Below are 12,604 nucleotides of genomic sequence, written 5' to 3' on the forward strand. Positions count from 1 at the left end.
AATTATTTTTTAGTTCACAATATTAGTCATAGATGGCACTGCCGTCGAAATTATTTTTTAGTTTAACCGGTTTAGTATAGATGGCACTACCGTCGAAATTATTTTTTTAGTTCACGATATTCGTCATAGATGACACCACCGACTAAAAAAAATGAATTTTAAATTTTGTTTTCTTTACTACAAAGTAGCAAATTAATAATTTCCCAATCTCCCAATTTTTTTTGAATATTTTTATTTACATACAGGGCCATCAATAAAAAAACCCGTTAAAAACGCTCGTATCTCTTTCTTCGGCAAATTCGTGAAAATTAACAATTTTGGGAGGAGTGGACTGCGTGAAGGAAAGAGACTGTGTGACTTAGGTTGGATTGGCTGCGGAAACAAAACATGAATGATTTCTATATAATTATTTTATTTATAATTTGTTTAATAAATACTTTTTTAAGCACCATTTTAAAGTACATTTTTTTTTTAAATCAATATTAAAATTGTACAAGGTATTGCAAAAGTAACGTACACATTTAAAAGTCTATCTCTACACAGTTAATTCAATTTAATATTTGAATTTTAGTTGCTAAAACTTCCATACAAGTTTCATACTCAATTACTTTATTTCTACTTTTAACTCCCGAACCAAAAAAGGGGTGATGTAAGTTGTTCGCTGTATATGTGTGTCTGTCTGTCTGTCTGTCTGTGGCATTGTAACACCTACATGGATTAACTAATTTTGATTTGTTTTGTTTGGTTTAAAAGATAATTTAATAGAGAATGTATTTAGCTATGTTTTTTTAGCTACCTTTTTAGTACAATTTTAGGGTATCGTACTCGGAACAACTAAAAAATAGGTCATAATCATCAAAATCGGCTTAGTTAAAAGAAGGCTCTTAAGAAAGAAGGTAATTTAATGGATAGTGTTCTCAGATACGTTTCAAATAGGAGTTTATTATTCCGTACCCGAAAAAATCATCGGGATTTTTAAATTAATTTTATAAATTTCACTTGTGATCAAAGTTTTACAATACTAAAATTAATTAACTGTAAAAAGATTCATTCAAATTTTTTTAAATGCGTTCGTCTTTTTACACCACCTGTACATACAGTGTGAATCAGTAAAAACGTATAAAAAAACAACGTTAAAGAATATATTTATGTTTGGAAATTTATGCGAAGAAACAAAAACATGAATACTTGGTTCAGATTGTAATAAAAATATACATCGGAAATTCATTTTCAGAAACTATTGTAGGGAATAAAGCATTTAACAAATAACAAAAATTTAACCTTAAAAATTGTAATTATTTTTTTTTTATAACGCTAATCTCAAAAACTGTGACGTAAAGGGACAAATGTCAAGACACAAAAAGTGTTTAAAATTGTCCAAAATATAAATTCCAATCGTTTTTAAATCAAATATTTGATGAAAATCGTACGATAATCGTTAATTTTGTTGATGAAACCTTTAGTTTTAGTTTTGTATTTTACCAACTTGAACGCAACTGCTCTCAGATGCAAAATATACTTGATCCTGTTCTAAATTCAATAATGACCAAAATATCCAAAATTCAGCCATCTTAAAATAAAAGCATAGGTACAGAATGTCACTCCTTGAAATATAATTGAATTTGAATAATATTAATTATATATATATATATTAATTACAGTTATTAATTACAATTAGTTAGTTTAGTTAACAATTACAGTTTTCACTAGTTTTATAGGCATCCGGTACATTTTCTTTCGTTTTCGATGTTTCTAATTCGTCGACTAGATCAGGACATACAATTTCACCTTGTTGTAATTTATGTACAGTTTTTAATAAATCATAATTTATCGAATCTGATACAATTGAATCTTTCCTAAAAAATATAAAATAATCATACTTAATACACTCACACGGGTGTGAGTAAATCTCTCATCACACGACTAAAAATAAAACACAAACGATTGAGAGACGAATGCTGAACTTACTTGTAATCTGGATGTGATGTAACAAAGTTTCTAATCCATGTGGCGGTCGTATTTAATTGACCACTAGCACGTCTTTGTATAAACTTTAAATATTGTTGAATTGTACAGTGTGTATCAGCATCCACATCCATACCACTTAAATAACTCTTTATTAATGGTATTAAACCTGGAAATTGTCCATCCTGTAACAACAAATACATCATTATTAAAGTTTTGACCTAAAATTAGGATTCCGCACCAAAGAGATAAACTTATAAAACCCCTTTTACTCAGTTCGAGTTCAAACTTACCATTCCATTGATAATTTGATCGATGGTCATCTGTTCATATAATTCGGATCCAGATTTCGGGCAACATTTGCTGGCCTCGGGTGGTGAATCGCATGTCAATAGATTCTTACGGAACCAGAACTTACCAGTTCGACATGCATTACGTTTCTGTGCATTTTGCATGTTCTCATCCACTTTACTGATCGGTATCAATAGATTTAATTGATATGACAGAATGACACGTGTCAATAACACCACGAAACATACAATCGCTGCATTCTCAAAGTCTGTTAGTTGTACCTCGCATGGACGAAACTCTACACGCCAACCGATTGTTGAATTTGGTGGAGGCGGTTTAAATCGCATTGTTTGCCAATTTGTTGATTGAATGTTCTGTGAAAAAAAAAATATTTATCAATTTTATTGTTAGAGTTCAAAATATCGAGAAATTAAAAAATCCCTATTTATTAAAAAAATGAAAGTAAGAATGTTTGTTTGTCACGCTTTCACGCAAAAACTACTCAAGGGATTTAAATGAAAATCTATAATAATATATTTTTAAAATTATTTACGGACAAAAACGCGGACGGAGCCGCGGGTAAAAGAATTGAACTGATAGTTCCAGAGATAAGCGCGTATAAAACAAACAAACAAACTTATCTTGAACTTTATTATATTAGTATTAGACGAATAATTAGTACAAATTTACCTCAAAATGATCAGTATCCTGTTCATCATTCTGATGCACCTTCTCACTGAATATGGACACAGAGTCACGTATGAACAGATGTGCTACATGTTGTGCTAATAGATGGTCAATACCAGCGTCCCGCAACTGTTGGTAAACCTAAACCAATAAACCAGAGTCAAAACAAAAAAAACCTCCATTTTCAACTACAAACATGATTTTTGACGCAAAAAAACAACTTCCTTAAATAAATAAAAACTGAAATTTACAATACAAGAAAAAAAACCGCATTTGTAGAAGGTTTTTCAAAAGTGTGTTAATTTCATTTGAAATGTTTTTATTATCTATGAATTTCCTAATTTTCGTCACCGGGGATTTCCAAATTGCCTTGATTTACTTAAGGAAGTTTTGTTTTTTTTTTTTGACAATGTATATACCTTAGGGTCGTAAATTAAAGGTACATCGTTGTAAGGTTCACCGCACACGGATAAATATGAATCAATAGAATCATATCTTGATTTATTTATAACAAATTTATTATTTTTTAAAGGTTGTAGACCACGCTCCTCTGCGGTACGACAATCCACTGAACTCGATATCACATTCCAACGACAGTCGACATCTGTTAAGAAGCCTCTGTGCACTGGCGAGGCCGCTGTCAGCGCAAGCTAAAAACAAATTAAAAACAAAACCATGAAATATACCTTCAAACAAAACATACAGTTGACACACTCAAGGAGTTTTAGAAGGTTTTTTATGATAAAAAAGCGATTTTAGGTGGTTTTTTTATGATTGTGAAAATAAATATACCATAATCGGACACAACGGTGTTAATTGATCGTACAATGTTCTTGCTTCTGTGATATTACAAGCTTGAAACGTTAATTGTAAACAACAACAACCCATACCAAAGCCCATCGCATCCATATAAACATGATCTGGTTTCGCAGCGTCACTGTGCTTATAACTCTCATCCACTGGAATTTTCGTATTTTCATCCGGAAAAACTAAAAATAACATTTTATGAAAATGTACTCTGTTTTTTTTCTGTATCCGTCGTATCCAACCAGGAAATTCATTTTCTAAATTTCATAATTACTATATATTTATAGACAAATAATGGCAGGGCCGTGTCAAATAAGGTCAATGGGGGAGGAGGAGGACAGGGGGTTATTCAAACTTTTATTGATCAAAATTTCATATTCAGTTACTACCCCTATATATATTATTCATGTTAAAGTAAGGCTGTTTGTTTGTTTATTACGTTCTCACGAAAAAACTACTCAATGGATTTTAACGAAACTTCATAATAATAATGCTTACACATCAGAACATATGAGCCATCTATGATCATCATTTTAAAACATAAATTAAAATGTCTGTAAAAAGAGTGAACAAGATACAATTTATGGTCATCTTTACAACCAGGGTTTCTGGTATACTCAATGAATTATGACTATTTTACCCCCAAAATAGTCATGGGCCTGAATAATATACCTACAAAGCACAAATTCTTAATTGATACGGTCCTGGGTTCAAGGTTAATTAATTAATAAAAAAAAAAAAAAAATACTAACTTGGTAAATTAATGGCTACTTTTTCACCACGTCTTTCTCGTATATTTCTGGACAATGTTTTAAAACGTGGATGTCCTGGATATATCACTTCATCGGGGAAAAATAAAGATCTGGTTGCACCACGATCGGGAGTTGGTGTAGTTGGCGGAACTGTAAAATCTGGACATCCTAATCTGTAACAAATCAATAAAATAGAAATAATTTTACGCATAAAAACTTTGTAGGACCTATTTTTTCTAAACAAATTTTTATTATACAGATAAAAAGTTAAAGATTGATATATATGGCATTGCTATCTCCAAAATCAGTAATTCAGGGAATAAGTAATTATCTTCAGAGACACTTTTTGCGTGACACTTTCACTAAAAGTTATCCTCCCCGAAGATAAATGAAAGCTCGGTCAAAAGATTCGAAAGAAACTAGTAAATTTTCAAGACGGAAATGTTTTTGTTACTACTCCCTTAACTACAAATTTCCAAGCATTCTAAATACTACAACTGTCCCTGGTCTATCAAAAACTTATCCAGTTAACTTTATTTGAAAATAATTTACAATAAAATTCTAAAATTCCCGAATTATTTCGATTTATTTGAATCAAATTTTCAATGAAAAATAAAATGCGTATATTTTGTGGGGTGGGGTAACATGAGGGGTGGAGTAGAGTAATGATATATTAGTGTATAAGTATTTTGTTTAATTTGATAAATGATAATAATAAAATATTTAAATAAACAGATACCAGATACCAGATAGATGTGTTGATAATTAAACTAAATGATTTGACAAATTTAATATTTGTATACCGTGAGTTTATTTTAAAAGTATTCACCTTTAATAACTCTTAACCTGATGTGATGTGTTTTGAGTGAAAACACATCAATTTAGATATCGATAAGAAAGTTCTAAAATGGTATCTAGACATTTTTAGATTTTATCCCTTCACATCCACCCACGCTAACTTTGAAATTTCGAATAATATTTTTCAGAATAAGCAAACACCGTGGACACACTGTATATTTATTTAAATATCGATTGATCTAAAATTTCGAAAGATTTGGGATCAATCAAAATAAAAAAGATAGATTGAAAATTATAATTTTTCTTTAAAATGTATCGTTTTTGAGTAATTTTCAAAAAATTGTTGGAAAATCATTTATTATACAGGTAAAATTCTAAAAATTGGCATTGGTAGCCATTGCTGCCTCCAAAATTTTAGTAAAGTAATTTGATGGAAGTAATAAATTCAAAATCGATTTATTTAAATAAAATTTTGTTAGAAAAATGGCGAATCGATGTTTCAGAGGCCAGCTATCAGGTATCTAAATATTTTTACGAACCCAATTCTGATGTCATCCTTCAAATAATTGTGATAAATTAAATTAATTAATTAAATTGCAATTAATTAAATAAATTACGTAATTAAGTAGCTACCTAATTTTATCTAGAAATAAAGTTTGAATACTTTGATAAGCAAATTAGAAAACTTATCAAACAATAAAATTATGTAAATAATGAGAAAATGATAAGAAAATAAATAAAAAACAAGTGAAAACAAACAATTGACTGAGTTAATTGTTGAAATACCATGCATAGTCAGTGTTGATTTCTTTATAACATTACACATACATACATGTGACACATACATAACTGATAATCAAGTATAGTCCATATTATAAAATTTCCGCCTAATTGGCGCCCTCACGAGTAAACAGTGATGTTTACGAAAAAATGTTTCAAACAAAAGTTGTTTAATTTTTTATAAGGAACATTTTTTACATTTAAACTTTTGTTCTATCTCTAATGGTTTACAAGATGGGTCCTACGGACCCAAGACCCAATTGATCTATGATGCTCATTTACGAACTTGACCTCACTTTTTACGTCCTGAGTACGCTGTAAAAATTTCAGCTCGATATCTTTTTTCATTTTTGAGTTATCGTGTCCACAGACGGACGGGCAATCGGAAATGGACTAATTATGTGATTTTATGAACACCTATGACAAAATTTTTTTCCTAGCATCATTATTTTTAAGCGTTACAAACTTCGGACTAAACTTAATATACCATGTATATTTCATATATACATGGTATAAAAACGAATTAAACTTAATAAGCGTGTAAGCGTAGTACTTGTTGAATGCATGTGCAGTTTTAAATACTTCAAACAGAAAATTGATTGGTTTTTAAGACCTTCACATGTGGCTGAATTCTTAAGCTCTTAAGTAAGCCTTCTTGAAATCCTCTATCTAATTTAGTATGGAAGTTACAGTCTTTTTACAACACGTCTATTTGCTGTAAAATTTCTAATAGATATAGTTTATCTCGACAACCTTAAAGATTAACGAGGGTCACTTTATTACAAAAAATACTCAGAATTATTGACTTAAGCGAGTTATATAAAAATAAATAAGGCATACCATTTGAAATAATGATTTTAGAGTCAACTTCCGGTATAACCGGGTCCCAAATAATTATGGTGGAATATCAATTTTCGGATTTCTATTTTGTCTGCTCTAGTGGTTACAATTTAAGTCCGATTTTTGGTATCAAGAAGGGTTTTGATTTTTTAAAGGGCAAGTTCGTTAATAAGAAATATCGAATGATTAACAAGGGGTGGGGATATGCGCATAGTACACAACTTTGAATATTCTGAAAGGCAATATTCGATTTTATAACAAAAATTTGCTTTTTTTCCCCAATCTTTGAGGGAATTCGCTTAAGTAACGCAGGACCTGCGCTACGAATTTGTTTAGATATTTAGTTTCATTGAAACCTCCGAAACATTTACGATTTTGAAGATCGCTAAGTTTTTCCTTTTTTTCGGATACGGAACCCTGAGCTCGTAAAAAAACATAGCTAAGAACACTCTCATTAAATTTCTTTTCAAACTAAACCAAAAAAAATCAAAATCGGTTCATCCGTTTAGGCGCTACGATGCCACAGACAGGCAGGCAGGTACACACACATAGCGATCAAACTTATAACACCCCTTTTTTTTTAAGCTGGGGATTAAAAAATAAAAATAACTTACCTTGGAAAACTGGTTAATGACATAAGAACTTCACCAGCTTGTAAAAGTTCAGCAGCTTCATCCCGTCGAAACTTCATATTCGCTTCAACAATATTAAAATGTGCTAGCAAACCCCCATACGGTGCTCCAGGGGTACCTTCAATCATGTACGCACCATATTCTGGTCGCCACAGTGATTTAACACCAGTTGGATCTTTTAATTCTTTTTCGTTGAGCGCATTCAATATTTGTTCTGCTCGTAAACTAACACGTGCCTTTTTATTGGCATCATCAAATTTCACAATCATGTATTCAACTTCATCGCCCCATTTTAAAACATCCCCTTGTCGATCCCATAAACGTTTGTATAAGTTGATAAACTGTATAATACCATGTTCTCGAACATGTTCCGATAATTTTTTAGTTTCTTCCCACGATAAAGGACTACCTTCAGTTAATAAACCCATTTTTTAGTTAAAAACACTTTTTATAAAAAATAAAAAACAGACACTTGTTCACTATTCAAAAGTTTGAAGTGGACTAAAACACAAAACACAAGTGTTTGAACGTTTTAAATTAAACACACACAACTTAACTAGTTATTAGTTATGTTTTTTTTATTTAATTAAGTTTAATTAATCTTGTATAATAAAAATTGCAAACTCATTAAATTAATTTTTTTTGAATAGAACAACTTTTTTGTAAAATCATTATTTTTTCGAGTCAGAGTCACACTTGAAAACTTCATATGATGAGTAATTTCATAAAATTTTTATATTAAATATTGTGCTATGTCAAATTCCAAACTTTTACAAAGCTACCAACTTAACATTTTTTTATTTTTTTTAAATAGTTTTTTATAGGGAATTTTACTTTAATATTTGTTTTTAAGTTTAATCAAAAAAGTTACTAGAATTTATGAATGTTATTTATAAATATGACATAATAGTTGTTAAAGGTGTATTTACATGATGACGCTTGACGCTGAGTTTGAGCGTCAAATTTAATCACGTGGTTAAACTTCAGTAGCGTCAAATCGTAAAATACTAAACATTGTAATAGCTTTTTAGGGAATTGCCAAAAGAAATGGAGTTATTGCTTTTGTACTGGTTTTGATGCTGCTGAAGATTTTTTTTTCATCCAAAACGGACAAATTTGACTTTTATGATCAGGATTAATTTTGAGAGTATTGGATAAATAAATATATATTGGATGGAATAAAGGTTTAATTTAAATATTTTTATTTTTAAATGATTACCATTTCCTTGGTAGAATCAGACAAGGTATGCTCTTTGTGCAGGTAAGCGTAGGGTGGGGGAATGCTCTCACTCTCGGTAATGTCTCTCACACGGTACCCTGTTACCGCCATATTGATTATTTGTTTACATTCGAACTGTCAAGTTGATGTATTTGTTTAATAATTTTTTTACATATTTACTGTCAACAAATATGACATCAGCAATATGGCAGTGACTGGGTACCGTGTAAGGGAGTAAGAGAATGTCCCATCCTACTCCTGCCTTTCATAAGAGCATACCTCCTCTGATTCTACCAAGACTATTTCCTAAGAATTTTTTTGAACAATTGATAATCATATTCAGCATCCATTATGAATATAGTTGTTTATCATTACCACGTGTGTTGTTTTATTAAAAATGAGGTTATGAATTTAATGAACTTTTTTGTTTTTTGTCGCTCCTTTTTACAATTTGACGCTGGATATAGTTGTATTTTTTTCAACTAACATAGATGGAATCTTAATTTGACGCTCAAAGCCAGCGTCTAGCGTCACCATAAAGTTACAACTTTTAAATTTGACGTTTAATATGGTTTTATTTTTTCAGCTAGATGAAATTCTAATTTGTCGCTCAAAGTTCTATTCAAAAATTCTAATTTGTCGCTAAAATTGAATTAAAGTTACCCATAACCTGCTCGTAAGAATAAAATATACTTTTTTGACAGGTCAAGGTTGGCTAAGCTGTGTAAATCTGCCATTTTTAAGTATTTTCGCGGTAATAAATAGAAAGACATAAAAACCGGATGGTTAACTTTTGAATGTTTTAGTCCATTTATTTTATAAATTTTAAAAATATGCAGGCATTTTTAAAAACTGGTAAACTTGGACCATCCGAAAAAAAACCAACGACCAGTGGAAAAACTACCAAAGCACGTACAGCACCATGGGTTGAAAAATAGTATGTACCTAAAAATATTTATTAATTATCCATGAAATTAATGAATTTAAATTTGATTTAGTCGACCACGGACCGTTGAAGATGTTGTCGAACAAAAAGAAGCTGTGGAAGTATTAAAACAATGTATGTCTGGTGCAGATTTACCAAATTTATTGTTTTATGGGCCACCTGGAACTGGTAAAACTAGTACGATCCTAGCAGCGTGTAGACAATTATTTGGTGATATGTACAAAGAAAGGTGAGCGCAACAACTCCTCCAAGTTATTCGAAAACGATATTTAATTTCGTATTTTTATGTTTTTAGAATCCTCGAATTGAATGCATCGGATGAACGAGGTATTCAAGTAATTCGTGAAAAAGTTAAGAGTTTTGCACAAATAACAGCGAGTGGAATTCGTCCTGAGTAAGTTTCGTAACGATTTAGTTATTAAAATCATCATTAATGGAGAGTGTTCTTAGATATGTTTCAAGTGTGAGTTTTGGATTCCGTTTCACTTGTTTTGTAATATTTTTCAGTGGTAAAAGTTGTCCACCATTTAAAATCATAATCTTAGATGAAGCGGATTCAATGACACACGCAGCCCAAGCAGCACTACGTCGTACAATGGAACGTGAATCGAAAACCACTCGATTCTGTTTGATTTGTAACTATGTGTCCCGTATTATACCACCATTAACATCCCGTTGTACAAAGTTCCGTTTCAAACCGTTAGCGGAAGAGGAGATCGTGAAACGTTTAAAACATATTTGTAGCGAGGAGAACATCACATGCGAACCACAAACAATGGATTTATTGGTACGAACCAGTGGTGGTGATTTACGTCGTGCCATCACATGCTTACAAAGTTGTTCCCGTTTGAAAGGGGATCAAGTAGCGATCAATAAGGATGATGTGTACGAAGTGACTGGTGTTGTTCCAGATCAATGGATACAAGATTTTATTGATATTTGTAAACATAAAAATTATTCGGATGTTGAAACATTTGTCAATAATTTTATATCGGAAGCGTATTCAGCTGGTCAGGTAATCAATCAAAGCTGTGCTTCTTCAAAGAATCCATGCAATCTAAAACTCTTTTTATTTTAATAATTACAGTTCTTGGAGCAGCTCAATGAAATTATTATTTACTCAAAAGATTTTACAAAACAGCAAAAAGCAAAAATTTGTGAAAAATTAGGTGTAAGTATATACAGGGTGCTCTCTTTTAAAGTTGACATATCATATTTAAATTCGATAAATATGTAGTGAACAATTTAGATCAGAAAAAAAAAACTATTTGTTTTATTGACGTTTAACATATTTCACTACAAGAGCTTGCACTAATTTTGATTGTTAACTTGATTAAAATGAACTTATTTATTGTACTGTAGTTAACTTGAAGAGTCTGTATTGTTATCTGACTGTATCGCACGCTGTGCGTCCTTCAAATAGTTACAGTCAATTATTACCGTAGAGTCTACCAAATTCTAGAACATTCACGTGTAATCTATTGCATATATTTTACTTGTATATGTTTTCTATCTCTGTTTGAGTAATATAAAACGATATTGTTTTTTTTCCTTTTTAGAATTGTCTAGAATTCTAGATAATTCTATAGTATTTCAAAATTACATTTGTTTTTAAGAAAGTTCTAGAGTATGGTTGATTAACCATAGCGAAAAAGTAATTAAGAAAGATATGAACACAAAGTGTATTCATAGTCGAAGGTTGTTGCTGTTATCACAGTTGTCCTACAAATAAATTTAATCAAGGAAAATGCTTTAAACGTGAAAATGTTAGTTTTAAAGGCACAACACAACTTATACCTGCATCGAATTCGATCTAAATCTTCCGAGTTCAATTAAAAGCTTACTATAATTCATAACTGACAACAAACATTAGAACAACGCTTTAAATTAGAAAGTTGTTCTTTATAAATACACAAACATTTGTAAATCGTATAGTTTAGAAAGTAATTAATAGCAAAAATTTAGTTTTTTGTTCGTGTTTTTTCATTCAATTTAAAACAAAAATGGTTTTTAATGAAAAATAAACCATTTTTATTGGATTTATTGAAAAGTTTTTTTTTCAGAAACAATTTTACTTTAAAACTTTTCAGTCTGTTTTTGTCGATACTGTACGGTTTGCGGAAAAATGTTTCGAACAAAAAATGTAACTTTTTTAAATCAATAACAACTTTTTAATTTAAAGTATTCATTTATTAGCTACCAGTTACGGAATAGAGTGAGCTTTTCATTGAGCTTGAAACCAAAAGTCAAGTTTAATATCTGCGTAAGATGTGCACCCCTTCACATCCAATATTTTTTGTTTTGAAGCATTTATATCGATAAAACTTATTTATCGAGTTTCAAACATATAAGAACATCCTGTATATTAAATTGTAATTTAATTTATGTTTTTCTGTTTTAGTTATGTAATTTTCAATTACAAGATGGTGGATCTGAATATTTACAATTAATTGATCTTGGTTGTACAATTTTAATGAGTAATAAAATGAAATGATAGAAGAAACTTTATTTTGAAGACTACATACAACCTCCCTCCCCCCACACATATCTTAAAACTACACAAAATTTACATACATGGTTTTAAAAGCTCACACGGATCTGTTTTTTTCCCCCGGTTATAACGACATTGAAGAGGGGGGGGGAGAGGTAAGATCGAAAAATTATGTTGGTTTATAATAAAATTGATCGATATGTGGTTTTTCGTATGTTAGGCCAGCCAGCTTAGTTAGTCTCGAATCCATTGGAATAAATCGCCGCCCGTGTTCCATTTCTGATTCTGTAAATTTAAATTAAGGTAATTTGTTCAACTATTTTTTTATTTATTTTAAAATTAAAAATTTGTATATATTATTACTGTAGCAAGTTTTTTTCTGTCTTATCCTTATCT

The 12,604-nt window shown here is 30.5% G+C and overlaps 2 protein-coding genes across 4 annotated transcripts; one reads left to right on the plus strand and one right to left on the minus strand.

The window, feature by feature from the left end:
• Positions 1-451: 451 nt before the first annotated feature.
• Positions 452-8,121, minus strand: LOC123290471 (glutamate--cysteine ligase). The gene is made up of 8 exons (XM_044870679.1): positions 7,535-8,121; positions 4,503-4,675; positions 3,736-3,932; positions 3,363-3,593; positions 2,947-3,084; positions 2,259-2,630; positions 1,969-2,150; positions 452-1,856 (listed from the first exon to the last, which is right to left on the minus strand). Exons 1-8 carry the CDS (start codon positions 7,978-7,980, stop codon positions 1,688-1,690), a joined length of 1,908 nt encoding a protein of 635 aa, XP_044726614.1. The 5' UTR covers positions 7,981-8,121; the 3' UTR covers positions 452-1,687.
• A 1,406-nt stretch (positions 8,122-9,527) lies between these two features.
• Positions 9,528-12,515, plus strand: LOC123290501 (replication factor C subunit 4). 3 transcript variants are annotated; one of them, XR_006534875.1, is made up of 7 exons: positions 9,528-9,708; positions 9,770-9,946; positions 10,013-10,111; positions 10,225-10,732; positions 10,805-10,888; positions 12,119-12,363; positions 12,429-12,515. XR_006534875.1 is itself a non-coding variant. In XM_044870718.1 (6 exons), exons 1-6 carry the CDS (start codon positions 9,605-9,607, stop codon positions 12,209-12,211), a joined length of 1,065 nt encoding a protein of 354 aa, XP_044726653.1. In that variant the 5' UTR covers positions 9,528-9,604; the 3' UTR covers positions 12,212-12,515. The 3 variants fall into 3 exon arrangements, 2 of the variants coding, with proteins under 2 accessions (XP_044726653.1, XP_044726654.1); XM_044870718.1 differs by having other exon boundaries at positions 12,119-12,515; XM_044870719.1 differs by lacking the exon at positions 10,805-10,888 and having other exon boundaries at positions 12,119-12,515.
• Positions 12,516-12,604: the final 89 nt, after the last annotated feature.

This window comes from Chrysoperla carnea, chromosome 1 (genome assembly GCF_905475395.1).
Source record: "Chrysoperla carnea chromosome 1, inChrCarn1.1, whole genome shotgun sequence".
NCBI classification, from domain to species: domain Eukaryota; kingdom Metazoa; phylum Arthropoda; class Insecta; order Neuroptera; family Chrysopidae; genus Chrysoperla; species Chrysoperla carnea.